This window comes from Amblyomma americanum, chromosome 8, assembly GCF_052857255.1.
Source record: "Amblyomma americanum isolate KBUSLIRL-KWMA chromosome 8, ASM5285725v1, whole genome shotgun sequence".
Lineage (NCBI taxonomy): Eukaryota > Metazoa > Arthropoda > Arachnida > Ixodida > Ixodidae > Amblyomma > Amblyomma americanum.
This window is the reverse complement of record NC_135504.1, coordinates 114,693,137-114,713,308: the sequence shown is the minus strand read 5'-3', so window position 1 is coordinate 114,713,308 and position 20,172 is coordinate 114,693,137. Positions and strand designations below refer to the sequence as shown.

At 47.6% G+C, this 20,172-nt stretch overlaps 1 protein-coding gene across 1 annotated transcript; it reads right to left on the bottom strand.

Annotated features, from left to right (window-relative positions):
• Positions 1 to 11,858: 11,858 nt before the first annotated feature.
• On the bottom strand, positions 11,859 to 15,715 carry LOC144100649 (uncharacterized). Its single transcript, XM_077633528.1, has 2 exons — positions 15,221 to 15,715; positions 11,859 to 12,120 (listed from the first exon to the last, which is right to left on the bottom strand). Exons 1-2 carry the CDS (start codon positions 15,679 to 15,681, stop codon positions 11,904 to 11,906), a joined length of 678 nt encoding a protein of 225 aa, XP_077489654.1. The 5' UTR covers positions 15,682 to 15,715; the 3' UTR covers positions 11,859 to 11,903.
• Positions 15,716 to 20,172: the final 4,457 nt, after the last annotated feature.

Genomic DNA, 20,172 nt, shown 5'->3' with positions numbered 1-20,172 from the left:
GCAGCACGCGGCGAATTCGCAACCAAACGCAGGGGTGTTTGCCCTCCCATGAGGTTATTCAGAACAGAAAAAGATTATGACAGTTTACTCTAGCAAATTCCGGTCCAAACAGGAACGCCAACCTTTTAAGCAAGAGATAAGTTTTTCAGTGCGTTCCTCTTGACTTAGGATTATGAGCTTATGGTGTTTAAAGTCCCAAAGCGACTCACGCTATGGGGGACGCCGTAGTGGAGAGCTCCGGAAAATTTTCTACCGCCTGTGGATCTTTAACGTGCCGTGAAATCGCACAGTACATGGGCACCTGAACGTTTCCACTCTATCGATATTCGACCTCCGCGGCCAGGATCAAACCCGCGTCTTTCGGCCAGCAGCCGAGTGCCATAACCACACAGCCACCATGCCGGCTGACTAAGGGCTTTGATACAAAAACCGCAAGATGGGAATGAAATGTGAGAACAGGGCAGCTCAAGAACCAAGACGGGAAATGAATATTCTAGAATGTTTGTTTCAGAGCAACAATGAAATATTCTTTCGTATTTTTAGGGGAACTCCGCAAGACAAGGGGCGGGGGGGGGGGGGGGGGGGGGTTCAGTGAAGCGACTGATCGCCACCTAATTTCCACCGCCGTGCAGCAGTTTGCTACAAATGAAACCTACGCATTCTCTCAAATGCGCACCGCACGAACAGCCTTCTCCTAGCTGGCTCAGAAACCTGCCTTTCGGCTAGGAATCTCCGAGGCATCCGCTCTATCACTTGAGCTATTGCTAATGCCGTAAGCAGTCGTAGGTGTGAAAGCATTCAGTCGAGGCATGTTGCTCCTCTATGAGTCTAAAAAAAATTCGTCCACTAACCCTCATTCAATATTTGGGAGTCGTTCTTCAAATGCATTGCTGTAGTGTCACTGCTCCTGCGAATTGTGAGCAAATTCGGGCAGCACAAAGTTGACTACATGCCCTGGTCAGTATGTTAACTAGTAGAGCGAGTGCGCCAGGGAAATGGCTCAATTCCCGGAGCCAGAGGTATATTTTCCAACTATAGGATAGGTCGAAAAATAGGCTATTGCTTTCGTGCGTAGAGTGCGGCTAAACTTGGATATTAGTTGTGTGTGGTCAGTGGATTGTGTATAATGTAAAATAAACATGAACACGTAAAAAGAACTACGCAAGCATTACAGAGCGTTCAAATACCGCAGTAATTTCAAAGGTTACATGGCAGCGTATATGTCACGCTGAAACTAATTTTTTTCCTGTAGTGTTGAAAGCATGCCAACAATTGTTGTCTTCGCTTTGTAATTATTTTTGTCGCATTCAACACATTACGTGCCTATTTATAGTTGTTAAATTGACTAAATACCCACATTTTTGCACATTCATATTTGAAACTTTTTTTGCAATTTATATCCCGTGATGAATCTGTTAGTGATATGCTAGTGGAAATCAAGAGGAGGAAATGGGCTTTGGGCAGAGCATGTAAAGCAAAAGCAAGATAACCGCTTGTCCTTGATGGTAACGGAGTGGATTCCAAAAGAAGGCAAGCGTAGCAGGGGGCGGCAGAAAGTTCGGTAGGCGTATGAGATTAAGAAATTGGCTGGGATACGGTGGCTGCAGGTGGCACAGGACAGGGCTAATTGGAGCGACATGGGAGAGCCCTGCGGTGGGCGTAGTCAGGCTTATGACGGTGAGCCTTTAAAGTGTGCATGGGCACGCGCCAAACGGTGGGTCTATATTACTGGCGAAAATTCATTATCACCGATGAGGTCAAAGATCCTCCGCATTTTTTTTAGATGTTGTTGACAACCTACATTACATTGAAGCGGGAAACCAGCGACCACGGAATTTGTGTTTAGCAGGCCGCAACGGGCTGCCTGATTTGAGGGTCAATATGCGGGTTGCATTGAAACATACCTTCGCCGGCGCACCTTACCGTGCGGGAACCGCCTAGTGCTTCCAGCTTCGTTGCGGCCTTTGGCAACTCCACAACTTGCATGACGGGCAAGAAGGCCGCCAGGTAGAGCCACAGGCAGCAGAGGGCGAGAGTTCTGTCGCCGTGGGCCTCACTGACCATGCACGGAGCGATGCCCAACCACGGTAGGCCTAGCATGTTGAAGAGCTGCAGATCTGCACAATTTATGAATGCACGTTCGAAGTTCATACTTTATGATGAAAAATAAATCCGTCACCTATCCATCGCCGAAATGAGTAAGGTACTATTGGAGACCGGAGCAGCGAACACTGCCCCTCCTCCCTTCTCCTGCCTCCAACCAAGGGAAGTAGAGCTCCACAAGTGCATCCTACGAGATTCGCTTCATAGTGGTCAGCTGCGCAGCGGACCTCGGGCGTATCCTTAGGGAACTGGGCGCGGTAGCTCGTTATACCAAAGATTTTAAACGCAAACGCAAGAGCAATGAGAAGAACGGGTAGCACATGAATCACAGCTGGTTATACTTACGAAAATCGCTTGCAAAATTACAGAAAGACCGACACAAAGAACAGTAACATTACAAGTGCAGGTACAGGCGCGGACAAAAGTAAACGGAGCACGCTATCGTCTTTCAACATGTTTCGCCAGTTGCCTAATTGAAACTGCCGACAATGTTGCATGCATACTGGTAGGGGACGCCAGTGCGATTTCTCATGGACGAAAAGTTTCTTCACTCCCTATAGGGAAGGCGTGTTTGCACTTAGAACGAAATAGCGTGCTCCGTTTACTTATGTCCGCGCCTGTACCTTCTATGTTCTCTTTATCACCGATCCTGTATGCTCTGCTGTAGAGCTGTAATTGGGAAGCCGATTTCAGGTGTTGCTACTTGTTACAGACGGCGCTACGAAGCCTCGACTACGACTACATTAAGGCGGCATTGTTCAAGCAGGACGAAGTTGCTAACAGACTTATACTAACCTCAAAAAAAAAACATCGGGTAAACCTTCATATCCATTGCTGAACCAGAAAGAAAGCTGCACGCAAACAGCGTTTACCCGCACGTCGCTGTTATGGCGATTCCTATGCTACTTAATCGCCGCGATGAATGCAAGAAGGGCTACTGGTGCAAATGCAGCGTCCCGTTTCACTCACCTCGGATAGCTCTTTTCAAGTCGGAAGTGCCATTGCCGCGGTTGGAAATCCAGTAGGCGCTGAACTTGCCGATTCCGGGAAACGTGTTGCCACTGACGACCAATGTTTGTCTTCGGCCGGTATGGGCGGTTATTGCGCTGTAAATAAACGGAGCGAATAACTGCGTCTGAAGTGTGCTTTCTATGGCCACGACAAAGCACGTGCAGGCACTACCTGAGTGTGTTTTACTATACTGATCCCTTTTCTAAGCATTACGCCTCGTGAAGTCGAACGTGGTGTGCAGTAAAGTCGAATAAAATGTGACTTGTTTTACACGGTTAGGCTGCCATCACTGGCTTTCTCGTCGTCGTCGCCGTTGGCGTAACCGGTGCGTGCGTTAATAGACACATTTAGCATACCGTGTACCGTGCTACCGTTAGCGTCACCGGAATACCAGGAGCCCGCCCACCACCAACGCACATGCGCAGATCGCTTCGGCGGCCCCAGATGGCGCCACCTACACGGCAGCTGCAAGCACGCCTACCGCATCGAGACCAATCAGCGCGGGCTCACTGGCAGTGGGCGGGATCCCGGTACTCCGGTAACGCTAACGGAAGCACGGTACACGGTATGCTGAAGTTGTCTATTAACATACGACCGGTGGGGGAATGATCCACCGGTCATTACCGCACTCACGTTATATCACGGTCAACCTGGCCCGTATAAGCCTGCGGGTGGCTCTGTTTGGGACAGCCGCCAGCCAGTGCAGAAGAGGTGCATCAGGTGACCTCTACATTTGTGCGATATGAAGTCACTGTATCTTCTATACCTGAAAATGCCCCCAAAACTAAATGCCTAAACAGCTTTCGCTGAGTCTCGCGTTACACAGTTGTAACCGTCTTTTGAGTTTTTTTTTTTCTGCCTGTTCCAAAGAAAACCATACTGCACTTCATTTCATTTATCTTACAGACATGGTACAGACCATGCTAAACGTGAATTCACTCTGTAGCTGAGAAAGCCTTAGCCCATCCTTATGGAGCGCAAACAAGGTAAGGACGCAAGTTGCGACGAAGTCGATCCAATTTGAAGGTCTTCTTGATGTGTGTTACCCTTTGACAAAAAGTATGGTGGAGCTGCCATAAAAAAACGTAAACCAAACAGTCGAGAATATCATTGGCTGGCGCAAACCCTAGATTACAACCTTCTCTTCCTTCAAATTTTAGCGCAGTACATATATTTCAGCGCGCGGACGCAGAAATTCACGATCAAATGTCAGCAAAACAAAGAAAGCGGGAGTTTCGTGTCTGTTCGCAAAGCGTTAATAATGAAACTACTAAGTGCCAAGTAGAGTGCATGAAAGCATGAGATACATTCGACCGCCGTAGCAATGCGGCAGGCGAGTGCACATTTACATATTTTGGAGTATGTCATTAACACATAGGTAAAGGATATTTCAGATTCAAAACTAGTTCATCAATGCAATCTAACTAAAATACGGCAGCGCAGTGCAAGGTTAGCCAACACTCTTTAGATATAGATATAACAGGCTGCAGCCAGCAAGTCTAGAGAGATGCTTAAGTTTGGAGTTTCAAGTCTCAATGGCGTTTGCTTGAAGTTAACGCTACGATGAAACAGGCATGTGATACTAACGAATACATAATACTAATACGGAATGCGTAATAACGTAATCCTAAAGAATGTTAGTATTACGACCCCAGATATGTTCTCATCAAACCGCAAAAAACATATTTGAACATTGACGACAGACATCACAGCAACTCTACCTGGTGTTTCGGGGATTACTTTCAATAATCCTCAAAAACAGGTTGTTCCGGTTAAAAATGCGGCTCTTTCAGCTTAGTATTACCAGTGTTGGCGGAAACCAGAAAACCGGTGAATTGTGTTAAGAAGCTAGTTAACTAATGTCTTATAAGTAACTTTCTAACCAGTTCAGGTAGACGCTTAGTTTTAATTGATACATGTTGCTGGTCGTTTGTAATAGCGATACCCGTTTTTAGAGTTTCGAAAACGCGATTATCCCTGGCGCTATGCATCGACAAAATTTGCTTCTTATTGACCAGTCCCGTACATTTGAAAAGTTGCTTTGCCTGCATGCTTTCTGAAAGCACATGTGATTCGGTAGTCTAATTTTGTCGAGCCAAAGTACCGCGGAAAATCGTGTTTTAAAAAATTCTAAAAACTGATGTGGCTACTACTAACGACCAGTCATAAATCACTATTAATAACTAGATGCCTAACTATACTAGTTGCAAAGTTAATTATTAAAAATTAGTTAAACCCTTTAATATTTAGGAAGATTCACCGGTTTCCTGGTGTCCACCAAGACTGGTTATACAATGCTGAAAAGCCAGATATTTACCTCAAAAAGCCTATTTTCAAGAATTAAGTCTTCCCTGAAGCATATGGTACATGGTATATGGTATGGTATGGTAAGCTATGTTATGGTATATGGTATGGTATATTCCGGCGGCTATGTAGTTATGGCACTCGGCGGCCGACCTGAGAGAAGTGAGTTCGACCCCGACCGCGGTGGTCAAATTTCGATGGAGACGAAATTCTAGAGGCCCATGTACTGTGCTACGTCAGTGCACGTAAAAGAACCCCAGGTGGTCGAAATTTCCAGAGCCCTTCACTACGGCGTCCTTCGCAGCCTGAGTCGATTTAGGACGTTAAACCCTTAGAAACCATAAACCAAACCTGGTATATTCCGCACCTTTTCAAAACAGCGTGTATGCTTAATTATTGCAGAGCTTCGTACACACGAAATATACACGGTTGCATACACAGACTTGTTGCTCACCCGTAGGCGCCTTTAGCCATGAGATAGACGTAGGCGTTCCGTATGCGATCGTATCGGGAGATGTAGAGTCGGGCATCACCGCACAGGTCGTCGGGCCGCATGCGAACGCCCTTTTTAGAACAAGCGCTGCTCCTATTAAGCCTGAAGACGCAGCGTGGCTGCTCGATCGACTGCGTAGTTTCACAGGACGACGAGATAATGTTAGAAGGATTTATCATGTGCCACATCATAAACATTCAATCCTGATATTTCTGCAGCAGCAGCCCTCTGCTCCGAAACATTTCCAGAATTAATGTAATTGAATTAATGCAATTGTGAAGGTCATGAACAGACAAGTTTCAGCACGTGAGAGGTAGCAAAACATAACTGTGCAAAGAATTAGTTAATTATCTACGTATTTAAACAATGTATTAACTTAATCCAATTGTCACCTCACGTGTTAACTTGCGACAGTGGTTCAGACCGAAGGTATATATGCACCTTCAGTTGAATGGTTTAAGGCGGGGTAGAGCTGTCCATCGAGCTGTCGTGATCTGAAAGCTACTTCGTCCTTTCCTTTCCTCAAAAACATTTCTTTGCCACAAAACACATGCTTCCGCATTCCTCCACGTGGGCGCACTTCAGTGCCCTCAGAATTTTTTTCTGTCGTACACAGTTAAATATTATATCAAATGCGTGCTGCATCTGGCAGGTTTTCACAAAAACGCATTCATTCTGTTTCAATCTTTATATTTTAGGACTTTTTTAATTCCACGCTGACACACCATGTATGTTGCCTTAGCTCTTCAAGGCACGTCATGCATGAGTTTTAAATCATGGTACTGATTGTTTTCTGCATTTTAATATTTGTGCTGAGTTTTATAAACCATAAACACTCGTTACTGTTCACGATTATCTACTTACAAGTTTCCTACGCGCAATTCCCTATAGGTATACTATATACCTCATTTTTCCGATATAGTTGCCACTACTGGCAAAATGCAAGGAGATTAATCTTCTGTCCCAGGTTCTCAGTGCTTGGATACAGCAGGTGTAAAAATTTCGTGTTCATAATAATAAGCAAACCGTGTCGAAAAGACACCGCACAAAGAGGCTTAAGCCATTGCGTTGCCAGGCAGTTACACTGGAACACTTCCACGGTATCCATGCTGACTTCGACGGTGATTAGTTGTATAATGACGTCATCCGAGTAATGAGTGGTACGCACGAAGGTTTCATTTAGTGCGGAATAGTCGGTGTATTCGACAAGGAACACCAGCTTGCACCACTCCCTTGTGGCTACAGGGTGCGTCACGTCGAAAAAGGTCGCCACTGATCCGTCGCTTTCCTGTGAAAATAAAGGTGCACAGGGTGGACGGATAAGAGGATGGAAGGTGTTCTTTTTCGCCTCATAACTACGCAACAAGATGCAAATAAGAGAGGGAATCAGGCCAGCTGATACTCACAATCAGTTTGTATTTAACAAGAAGAAAGCACACAAAACTTCTAGCTTGATTCAAATGTTCAGAAAACCTGGCGATCACTAGCTTGGCTGTCACGCAAAGATGACCAAAATGCTCTCTAATACATGGCTTGGCTTCCTTTTGTACTCTACGACGGTTAATGCTTAGAGGAATCCCCCAAATGTTTAGGGATTCCTCCAAACTTTTGTCCAACACTGTTCCCATTTAGACTTATTGATCGATTCGCTCTTGCCGCACCATAAGCTTGCCGTCCCGTTTAGCTCAATTGGTAGAGCGACTGCTCCGGTCTAGCGGTGGTCCCGGGTTCGAACCCCGGACCAGTGCCTTCGCTTGGGTGGATGCCGATGAGTAGTGACTACCTTTTTTTACTCCTTCGTTTAACTGGTCCATTTTCTTCTTTTAGACCCGTGTATTTCTCTTGGCCAGAAATGTTTTCTGGCGCACTGCTGTTTCAACTGTATCGCAAAGAAGGTCATCGGTTTATCTAAACATCTTCATCGCGAAATCTCGGGGAAAAAAACTTCGCGAAAGGAGAGGAGAGAAAATGTGCGGGGATTGCTTGGTAAATGCTAGAAAAAAAAAGAAGATAGAAAACTAAGGTAGATCAAGAAAAAACGCAGCTTTTTCTATACAAGGACCCCTTCCAGCCAATCGCATCGGCCGATCCAAAAAAACCTGCTCGCTTCAAAATGCAGGGAGTGGCAGAAGAAAGACTAAAGCTCTATCCTTACATTGTCTGCAATAAGGCCGTCGCGGTGGCGCCGTGGTTATGGCGCTCGGCTGCTATCCCGGCTGACTTGGGTTCAATCCCGGCAGCGGCGGTAGAATTTCGATAGAGGCGAAATTCTAGAGGCCCGTATACTGTGCGATATCAGGGCACGTTAAGGAACCTCAGGTGGTCGAAATTTACGGAGCCCTTCTCTACAGCGTCCCTCAGCCTGAGTCGCTTTCGGACGTTAAGCTACATAAATCAAACAAAACTAAGAATTATCTGCAATAGTATCTTCTATGCATTGTCACGCCACTCCCTGTATTCTAAACCTGCTACTGAAGGGAGCAGATTCCTGGGAATCGACCAACACCAATGGCTGGAGGTTGGTATTTTCACAAGGAAGAGCCGCTTTTTCCTTGGCACGAAGCAGACTAACTGTAAAGATAAGTACAAGATCCTGCAGTTTCCTGCGCCGTATGAAGATCCAGGTGTTAAAAATGGTCGCAATAGCTACCATTTTTACACTTAGGCGAATCCTCGCAGATTCGCTTGTCAGGCTAGAGCCTTTCACTGAAGGAGAAACTGCTCTGTTGAGTATTTTATCCTACTGATCCTTCTTCGCGTCATCCGCAACGTCGCTTGGGTATCGACACGGCTTCAGTGGCAGCGCAGGTAGAAAGAAGGGACGAGATAGGATAGAAGAGTGATGAGCGCTGACTTCCAACCGCATTTCACCAAACGGGCCGTTTTGATGCAGAAGGAAGTCAGAGTTTAATATGGTTGGAATTAGGTTCGTGGTGCTATGTTGTGGCATCATGACGAGTGTTGTTTCCCCTTTGGTCTTTCCCCTTTTCTCGGATTTCACTCTTGCTGGTGTATAACCTTTGTCCGTTAAGTTCCGATACTGAGTTGCATTTAAAAAAATGCGTTTAACATTGAAGTCATTTGTGCAGCACCCCTTCGAAATAGTCTTCTTTACAGTCTATACACAGCTTCTAACGCTTATTGAGGTATTGGAAATGGTTGGAAAACGCTTCTCTTGGCACGGATGTCAGCTCCTTTATTGTGGCGTCTTCAATTGCCTCCACGCTCCCATCCAGCGACCCTTAAGGGCTCTCTTCACACGAGGAAACAGGAAAATCACATGGGGAGAGGGCAGGCGAGTATACATTCTGCGCGGTCTTGCGTTATCGTGGAGAAGTCTCCATTGTCCAGATGTCCATAAGTCAGGACGACGGCGCCGCAGTGCATAACGCATGTGTTGGAACACGCGTATATAAAACTACTGATTCACCATCTGCCCTTGTGGGACGAAATTGTGGTGTACGAAACAGAGCAAAAAAAATCTATCAGCACCGTCTTTGTTTTGGTCTTCAGTCGCCGCACCTTTCTCGACGCCAGAGAGCTTGTGGACCGACATACGGCGCTCTACCTCTTTGTTTCGGGATCGTATTGAAAACGCGATGTTTCGCGTTCAGCAATTATTCTGTCGACGAATGCAGCATCCTTCTCTGCCTTGGAGAGCAAATCAGCACTCACTGATGCCCACGTGTCCTTCTGGTCTTGTGTGAGAGAGTGCGGCACAAGTCTGGCATTCAGCTTTCGTTTCCCCAAGATCTCACGCAAAATTTGGCAGCATGTTTTCCTACTAATGTCGAGAGCATCTGATAGCATGCTGACCGTAATGATGCGGTCTTACTGTACGATTTCTTTAATCAGAGCCATGTTGTTTTCATTCCGTGAGGTTGAAGGGCGCCCCTGCCTTGTGTCGTCTTCCACCGACGTTCCCCCCAGACGAACCTCTTGTACCACTCGACAACTCGCGCCCGCGAGAATGTCTCGTTGCCGTAACCGTCAGGAAGGAGCTCATGTATACGTCTGTGTGGTTGTTTTGCCAAGCTTCACAGAGAATTTTATGTTTGCACGCTGTTCGACGTGGACTTCCATCTCTTCACATTCACTCACAGTAGAATGCGCAGACGACTAGTGAGAACGTATTTTTCTACATGTTGTGCCATTTATCGGCTACTTCAGCAATTAACATGAATAGCTCAGGTTATCCCGAAAAAATGGCGCTACACATACGCACCAATATATGTTTTGGGGAATAATTTCTAGAGAAGAAAATAAATCAGTCTCAAAACTTTGCGGACGATGGTTGTATCTATACGTGGCACGTTTAATGAAATAAAGAGTTGGAAGCCAGCGCTCTTTACCCTTGTGTCCTAACCCATCCCTTCTTTCTACCGGCGCTGCCACTGAAGTCATGTTTATTCAACCAGCCCAACAAGCAACAATCTTGGTATCGACACCTTCGGTGCCTACTTTGTTTCTTCGGCCCAAACTCTGAAACTTCCTTCCCCTCAGTAAAGAAGCCTTCATAGGACCGTTGCCGCCGTGTGCAAATCTTGGCCCGTCTTTACTAAGGGACCCCTCGGTAATGGTGTCCTTGGTTCTTCTTCAACTTTGCGCATACCGATGCAACCTGCATGCGTCATTTCATCGCTCCTGGGCCAGGACGAGTGCTTCGCTAAACTGCTGCCTGGAGTGATCCTCGCTTGGGCATGCACAAGTTCGCTGGCAAGTGACCAGACTCGAGCATGGCGTGGACGCAACAGGCAGGAAACTGCAGCTTTGGCGGGCAGAGTAGATGGAAGCAGGAGTTCCTAGACCGGCCTAAACCATCATGTTTTGTGCTAGTCTCTGTGGATTTTGGCGTTGAGTTAACGAAACTAGAAGAAAGCTTCCAGGCGCCTGGTTATTAACGGGGCGATTCAAAAATGGTGTCACAAACTTCTTTTATTTTAGTGATTAAAGGCGTTCGCGTAATTCTTACGACGGGTGCCCTTGAACAGAGACATGCGACTTCCGTTCCTCAAATGAAGACTAATAGGGGGCATTTTCAGATTACGCTGGTATCCTCCGGCAAATATTTACGGAAAGAGAGCCCAGCGATACGTTTTTATACTGTCGAAACTACTCTCTTCTTTTCTGTAGCTACTGACTCTCGAAGATAAATTTGTGGTGTGTTCTGCTAACTGGTACCTTGAATTTTTGATTGCAGTACAACAAAAATTATGCAGTATCTTCTGGCCTCAAAAAAAGGTTAAATCTTACATGCACGAAAGATCAAGTGCAACGCAGCGCCTTCCCTGCAGGTGTATACAGTGCCATCTGCATCACGAACGAGGGCAGACTCGTCGAATCCCCTGTAGCCGCCTTCAGCAAGCTGCAGAGGAGGAACAAGCGCAAGCAAGAATGTAACGCAATGTCCAATGGATAACCATTTCGATTCATTTTGAGTACATATTTAACTACAGTAAAGCGACATAGGTTGAGAAATTGCAGAAACTTTCAATAGGCAAATCCGTGATCTCGGTCGACTCGTGATTCTTTTGGCGGGTGTTACAGTTCATGTAACAGACTGACGCGTGAGTCACAATGCACAGAATCAAAAGCGCTTTATTCCAAGAACACGACTGCTTAAATAGCTGCGGCGGTGGCCCGTTATCAGCACAACCGGTGATAGCAACACAGGCACAGAACTGGCGCATGCTCTCTTGTGGCACACCTACGTCACAGTGCGTGACTGCACAATCTACCACATCCCTTCCCCCTTAGTCATCGATGCCGTAACGTCGCACTGGGTTACGTTGGCGAGTGGAACGCCGGAGCGGCTGAGACGTCTCGGGCTCCGGAGGTCCCAGTGCGCGGCTTGACATAGACGGCAGAGCGAACGAGGGACAGGTTTGCTGGTCTGTTGTCCGGGGATCAGAGCACCATGCTCTGCGAACGTGGTTGCGGTGGCGTCGGTGCACAGGTCCGTCTGCCGTACTCAGCTCGTACATGACGTGGCCTATCGGTCGCGACACGCGTGCAAACAACCACTTGGGCCCTGGCCGGAAGTTCCGCGCGTACACGGCGTCACCAGACTGGAAACCTCGTGGTGGCGGCTGCCGAAGGCAGCTTGCGTCACTCTCATCCGGGCGAAGGCTGGATAGGGCGGTCCTGAACTTCCGGCCCAGCATGACTTCGGCTGGAGATTTCCCGGTCTCGGCGTGCGGCGTAGAGTGCTGTTTGAATAGAAATCGTGCAACCTTGCATAATACGGTGCCCTGTCTCTGTTTCCGTAACGCACACTTCAGTTCTCGGACCATCCGCTCCGCCCTTCCGTTGCTCGCCGGGTGGTACGGCGCCGCATACATATAGCGTATACCATTCAGTTTCAGGAAAGCCTGAGTTTCTCTGCTTGCAAAAGCGGTGCCATTATCCGACACAACCAAGTCGGGCAAACCATGTGTTGCAAACATTTTGCGAAACTTTTCAATTACTGCAGATGACTGGAGAGACGGCATCACTTCAATTTCGGCCCAGTTTGACAGGGCGTCTACGACCACCAAAAAAAACACGCCCTGGACGGGTCCTGCGAAATCCACGTGTATTCTACTCCACGGTCGTTCAGGCTTAGTCCAGAAATGCGTTGGTGTCCTTGGTTCACTCTGCCTGTTTTCCTGGCATGGCGTGCAGTGCCTCACAAACTCGACGATCTTTTCGTCCATCTTCGGCCACCACACGTACGACCTAGCGATTGCCTTCATGGCCGTCACTCCTGGATGGTTAGCATGCATAAGGCTTAGAACTTGCTTCTGCAGTGCCTCTGGAATAACTACGCGGCTCCCCCAGAGTACACAGTCACGATGTACGGACAACTCGTTTTGTCTTACCCAATATGCAGAATACTTCAGGGCTACCCGTTCTCGCAGCCAGCCCTCCAGGATCCATTGCTTCACCTGGTACAGCAGGGGATCACCCCTGGTGAAAGCTGCCACTTCCATTGCGCTCACTGGAGGGTACTCCACAGCTTCCAGAAGGAGTATGTCGCCTGGCGCCTCGGTCTCTTGGCGGGTTAAGGGGCCCGGTAACCTGCTTAGGCAGTCGGCGTTTCCATGGTCCTTGGTTTTCCTGTACTCGATGACGTAATCGTATGCCGACAGCATTAGCGTCCACCGTAACATGCGGGGAGAAATAACCGCCGGAATTTGCTTCTGCCTCTGGAAAATTCCTAGCAAGGGTTTGTGATCCGTGATAATGAGGAAATCTCGCCCACAAAGGTATTGGTGAAAATGTCGAACCCCAAAAACCACGGCAAGGGCCTCACGGTCAATCTGAGCATAATTGCGCTCCGCCCTAGATAGCGTTCTGGACGCATACGCCACAGGCTGCTCATTTCCTTTGCTGTCGCGATGAGCCAAAACGGCTCCTACACCCACAGATGATGCGTCGCATGACAACACTAACGGGACATCCGTCTTAAAATGCACCAGCAACGAGTTAGACGTTAGCAACTTCTTCAGGCTCTCAAACGCTTCCATATGCTCTGCACCCCAGTTCCATGCTACGTGGCTATCCAACAAACGATACAGCTTTTCCGCTACTTCGGTTCTTCCCTTCAAGAACCTATTATAGAAATTTATCATACCCAAAAAGGCTTGCAGTTCCTTTTTGTTCTTGGGTGCAGGAGCTTGGTGGATGGCCTCGACCTTGACCTTGGAGGGGTAGATGCCGTTTGCGTCAATCCGATGCCCTAGAAACTCAAGACTCTCCTTGAAAAATTCGCACTTTTCCGCTTGAACTCTGAGACCCGATTTGGCCAAGCGGCTGAGGACTTCAGCCAACATCCTTTCATGCTCCTCAATCGACTCGCTGGCAATCAGGATGTCGTCTAGGTATGTCGCTACGTGCGGCATTCCAGCCAACACGGTGTCCATGGTTCTTTGAAAAACACCAGGAGCAACGGACACGCCGAACGGCAGACGACAAACCTTGTATAGCCCCTGCACGGTGTTAATCGTGAGCAACTCTGCCGTTTCTTCATCTACCAACAGTTGCTGATAGGCCTGCGTCAGATCCAGCTTGGAAAAAACACGCCCCCTTCCTAACCTCGCAAAAAGTTCTTTGCTTGTCGGAAGTGGGTACACATTGCTTTTGACGGCCTGGTTCACAGTGCTTCGATAATCCCCGCATATTCTGAGGGAGCCGTTTTTTTTCCGCACCACGACGATTGGCGTTGCCCAGTCGGAATACTGAGTGGGTTGTAGAATTCCCAGCTCCACCAAGCGGTTAAGCTCTGCCACGACTTCCTCCCTCATCGCAAACGGAATGCTACGACATTTCAGGAACCTGGCTTGGGCGCCCTCCTTGAGTTCGATGTGGATGCGGGGTAGGGCAGCCCCTGGAAACGTGTCACTGAACACCTCTGGAAACCTTTCCAAAATGCCTTCTGCTCTGGCGTGGACGCTGTAAAGGCCAGCTATGCTGATTTCCAGTGGCTGGAACCAATCCCGGCCTAGAAGAGTGTTTCCCTCTTTTTTCACTACAAGTAGTGGCAACTTAAATTCTCTGCCTTTGAACTTCACGGGCACGGACGCTTGTCCCAGCACGTCGAGACCTTCCCTCGTCCAGGTAACGAGTTGCGTGTTGCACTCTTCCAGCTTGATCTGTTTCGCCACTTGCAGCTTTTGAAATTTGTTCACACTAATAATAGACCTGGCAGCTCCAGAATCTACTTCCATAGGCACGCTTTCCTTCCCAATCTCTACAGCGATGACGTACTTTGGCGTCCCACTTTTTACTTGGCTGATACTGAACGACTCGTCGTACTCGCTCTTCACAGCATGTTCCATATCATCCAGCTGCATTTCCACTTCTGCTTGCTTTTTTCGGCATGCTTTTGATAAGTGTCCCTTTCCACCGCAGCTGAAGCACACAGAATCTTTGTATCTGCACCGCCATCCTGAATGGGCTGCCAAACAGCGAAAACAACGCCGCTGTCTTTCTGGTTTCTTCATGCTCGCCACCCTTCCTACTTCCGCCGTCAACTCCTGCTGGAACTCGGGTTCTTGTGCATTGCTCCTCATTGCTTTTTGCTGCTTGGCAGTCGTTTCCGCCGTTACTGCTAACTCGTATGCCGTCTCAAACGTCAGATCCTTTTCCGCCAACAAACGCTGTTGAACCACACTGTCGGAAATTCCAAAAACCAGACGGTCACGCAACATTTCCTCTAACGGAATTTTTGTACCGCCAAATCCGCAGTTCTCGGATAACTTGCGCAAAGCAGTGACATAGTCAGCCACGCCCTCTCCGTCTTGTTGGTCGCGCTTCGAAAAGACGTACCTCGAGTATAGTTCAGATGGCTTCGGGTTGATATGCTTCTTCACTGCGTCGACGATGACTTGATAGCCCACGTTGGGTGGCCGCGAAGGCTTGACGAGGGTTGCTATGAGGGAGTACGTCTCTGGCCCACAGCAACTGAGCAACACAGCTCGTTTGTCGTCATCCGTTGTGAGCTTGTTAGCTGCGCACGATAACTCAATGCGCTCGACATAATCTACCCACGATGAATTTTCACTGAGGTCGAACTCTCGAATGCGACTGCCGAAAGCCATGTCGCCGACCAACAGGCCCTTGCACGGGTTCGACCGTGCCTCGTCGCCACTGTAACAGACTGACGCGTGAGTCACAATGCACAGAATCAAAAGCGCTTTATTCCAAGAACACGACTGCTTAAATAGCTGCGGCGGTGGCCCGTTATCAGCACAACCGGTGATAGCAACACAGGCACAGAACTGGCGCATGCTCTCTTGTGGCACACCTACGTCACAGTGCGTGACTGCACAATCTACCACAGTTCAAAAGTCGACATATATTCGCGATAGCGACTTACTGCTCACCTGCAATTCTAGATGGAAGAAGGCATAGCACTCGCATTGTGGTTGGATAAATTCCACCTTTATTTCAGTGCGCAGGCGAATGTTTTTTGGGCATGGAAAGCCACTATAAATATCAATGGGCTCGTCAATTTTTGAAGCTAGATACTTTTCTTGATGTTTATAATGCGTGATGTTTCTAATGATCGCACCCTTCACATCTCATTACTAAACCGTTTTAAGAGACGGGTGTACAAAGGCCACATTCCATAATTTATTGGCACGTTTAGAGTGATCGCTCGACAAAAGTGCAGTTAGAGACCTCTTCAAGAACGGAAAAGGAAGCTCCTAGAGCTGAGCCTTTACGAAGTGCTCTACCCCCAGGCTATTTAACATTTTGATGGCTCGTCTTGCCTATGAATTGCAGAAAAGAAACTTGAACTAGATTTTAGCAGCGTTAAGAGTACAATGAAATGGCATTGCAGATCCCTCCCGTGCTCGTTTGCTTCATATCACGTTACGCCTACTATCGCACAAAGCCAACGCACCTCAGCGAAGCACAGGTAGCATCAAGAACTACGTTTGTTTGGGCTAGCAGACATCATCTACATCAGGCAGCATGCCCGCCTCGCGACCCAAAGGGAAGATGTTCGATTCCCACTTGACAATACTTTGTTTTTCTTTTCGGTAAAATTGCTTTTTTTTTCTTCGAAGGGTGCTTTGTAATGGTGGCTGGATGCCATCACGACACTCTGGGGGATTAAGATGCATTGAAGTTGCCACTACGCCAGCGCCTTCTTGGCCAATCGGTTTTTTCGTGAACCGGACGGACGCCGATAGCTTTCCTCCGGAACAGGACAACTAAAGCTAACGCGTTGAAATCTCCGGCAGGTCCGTACGTCGGTATATGAAGGCGGCATTTACATTTGGTTTACCAGCGGCTGAAACAAGCGATTTGCCATAATAGCTCTACAAAACACATTCAGTATATGATAACCTCCAAGTTGCAGTATTTCCACTGTCAAGGGATACGTCCGATTGCCAAGTTACTCAGGCTATGAGGGAACCGTGATGAAGGGCTATGGAAAGTTGGACCACCTGGAATTCTGTAACGTGTGCTGACATCGCAAAGTACACGGGCCTTTAGAAAGGAAAGGACGCAGTAGCTCTCAGATCTCGACATCTCGGTTGGCACCTCAATGGCGACTTAATGCATGCAACTGAAGATGCATATATCATCGGCTCGAACCCCTGTGGCAAGCTACCCACCAACTATACATCTCGACATCTCAGTGGACACGTCAACCGCATCTTAAGGAAAAATGTAGCCTAAGAAGGCATGCAATTGAAGGTGCATCTGTCATTGGTCCGTACCCCTGTCGCAAGCTAGCCTCCACCTTGACATGTAAGCTATATGCAAAAAGAAATGCTATGACATTACCCGGAATGATGCACGACGAATCGTTTCTCAAAATTTTGGTGAATGTATTCGAAAATAGTGCCAGTGACTGCCGACTGACAGTAGTGATGTTACCAGGTGATGACGTCACTACAGGAGACATTTTGCGGACACGCTTTTGCGGACACAACATAGCCTACTAATACTTTCGCAATGAGAAGCTTGCTTGATGGACCGTGAGACGTGACTTTCATTCTCGTTAGGAGTACTGCGCTACGTTGTTACAGGGGCTGCTTTTAAGAGGCCACAGCCTAACGTAGCAATACAGTGAAACCAAAATTGTTCGACTGTCCTCACGCAAAGAACGTTACTGCGTTAAAAATGACCGTCCTCGGACATGTAAGGTGTGATACGCCCGTGAGAAGCCTAATAACTCGAAATTGTTAACCACAATTGCGTCTTTCTCTGAGTGCTTCTGACAGACCCCACAAATTAAAGCTTGACCAAGCACAACCATATGGAATTTTCAATCCCCAGACTGATAATTTTTTTTTACGTCCTTTCAATTGAAACCTGTAAAATGCGCTAAAATCTCTGGATCACCGGATTGAAATTATTTTCAGTGTAACCTGACATCAGATACCTTGGTCTCACTGCCGCATGCATGCTCAAAAGGCGGGTAGCATGGATACATGCATTTATTTCTTTTAGGTGTTCTATGTTTTAATAATACTGCTCCGGAAGAAAGTATTCCCTTTCTCATTAAAATTCGGCAACCTAACGAGAGCCGTCAGCATTACCAGTCCTCCTATATTCACACTGACAGATAACATACCTCTCTGTCGACAATGTGCGTGAGGTACGGGAGCAGGACGGGTCCGTTCGCGGCGATCTGCGTCAATTCTTTGTTGGGCACGGGGGGAAGACCCACTAGGCGAGCGTACCGAGACACCACCTCGTTGGGGCTGTTCCCGAACAGGACAAAGAAGTCCAGAACACCTCCCGAGACTTGGAATGTAGCGGTGCCAGTCGGGGACAGCGTGAGGTCTGCGAGTGACACATATACATGAAACACGTATATACGGTATACGGTATGCGGTGGGCGCAAAGGACAGGGTTAACTGGAGAGACATGGGAGAGGCCATTGCCGTTCAGTAGGCAAAGTCAGGCTAACGATGATGATGATGCAACAGAGATTATAGGTACCGCCGCGCGGGAAATGCCACGGGCTTAATGTGCTATGAAACCCAGAACCAAAACCACCCGCGTGCTGCGTGGTACTCTGTGTCGTGCACGTGGTGGAGAAGCAGAAGGACAAAATCAGCCCAGAGCTCACAGATACAAAGACTTATTTCTCTAGATCTTCCCAGTCTCTGCATCACATCCTTTTTTCACAGCGCAGTTTACGTTTCAAACAGGAGCCAGCGAGCTGCTACGAGTTTGCAAATCAGCATTTGTTTGTGAACATTGGCTTCGTAATGAAAAGTGCCATTCTCTACCAGCATTCATCTCTCTAACACGAATTGCTCACGGCTTAAGTATACAGCGTCGGGGGAAATACAGAGTGTGGCGAAGATGCAGTGACGAGATGTTTATTGGTACTGTAATTATTTTTACGGCAATCAAAGTCGCAGTACTCACTTTTGATGCTTGCCGCCTCAAAATATGCCGGATCTGCTTCAGCACCTTTCAGCAGAAAAGAATGGCGATTTGCCCTAATTTGAGTATAATTAAAGATATTTAGAGATTTTCTCGGCCTGTTAATACTGGAGTCAGTAGGAATGAATTTTTTCGAGCAATCGTGGCTAGAAAATGCGAAATACCTTTTAAAAAATAGAGGTGCTAACGCAACTTTGGAATGGTCATGCCTATTTACGAGCGTCTATAAATACAGTCGTTGAAACGTCTCGGTAAAACACTGTATATTTTTGTACAACTTTTAGGTAGCCCCGACCTATGAACTTTGCATAGACAGTAGTCACGGCTTGGGCCACCTGTCTTAGGACCTACAGCCATTGAAAAACTCGACCAACGAGCGGCTCAAGAAGGTGCACTCACCCACATCGCAGCTGGTGCGCAGGAAGAGGCCCTTAGTGAGTTTCAGGGTGACGAGTATCAAGAAGGGGTGCTCCGAAGCATACAAGCCGAGATCCTCCTGAGAGCGAAGTAGATATCTGAGTACAAACTGGCATAAATGCGGTATTCCTAAAACAAATGCGAATAGATGAAAAGGCTATTGCATGATAAGCGTAGATGGCCGTGAAGAAAAAACCTACCAAGTAAATTTGATGTGTACAACAAACTTTTGGCAATTTAGACGGTGAATTTTCACTTGGCCTGGCATGTCACTCCTACAGCCACATCCCCATGCTCCCTACAATAGTATTCGTGCTGTTCTCTGCGTTAAGAGGCAGGGGAGTGCAGCAGCAATGCTGGAATTACAGCGCATGCAAACTTGTTTACTTTTGTACGATGGTGAATTTCCATTCTCCTTCACCTGCGAAGTACTTCTGTGGAATTCGTTCCGAAGTCAAGTGCATGAGCCGCCCGTCACTGTTATGAAAACCTCCAATAAAGCCCTGCCTTCGCCACGCTCCTCGTAATTGTTTTAGTTGAAATTGCCGTCAGCGTTGGAAATCGCGGGTTAAGAAAAACAGTTTCAAAGTCATTTCTGAAAGAATGACGGCCTGTGGAGCTGGCATGTCCTCTTACAGTGCTGCCATTCCTAATAAGCTCCTTTTGCTACGAAAGCTGTTTGTCAGAATACTTCTGGGCGCCACGTTGTTTTCACGCCGGCATCCACGAAAGCATACCATGTGTAAACGAAATTTCATCACCTGCGCTGGTCGCAAAGATTGCGGTCTAGGAGGACGCGATCCAAAATGCACAAGGTGGGCCTCCACTTTGTTGGAACACTTCAGCGCGTTGTTATGCGGTATACGCAGCAAGCGGATGGGAAGCACGGCGTTGTTCGTGCACTGCCAGGCGTTTCGGAATTTGCGGCAGTGAACTCTCGCGTC

Excerpts from the sequence above, each read along its gene's own strand:
- LOC144100649 (XM_077633528.1), bottom strand. The coding sequence starts at position 15,681 with ATGCGCCAGTTCTGTGCCTGTGTTGCTATCACCGGTTGTGCTGATAAC. Across the intron at positions 12,121-15,220 it reads CCATCTGAACTATACTCGAG|CACTCTACGCCGCACGCCGA; the intron begins GTACGTCTTTTC and ends CTATTCAAACAG.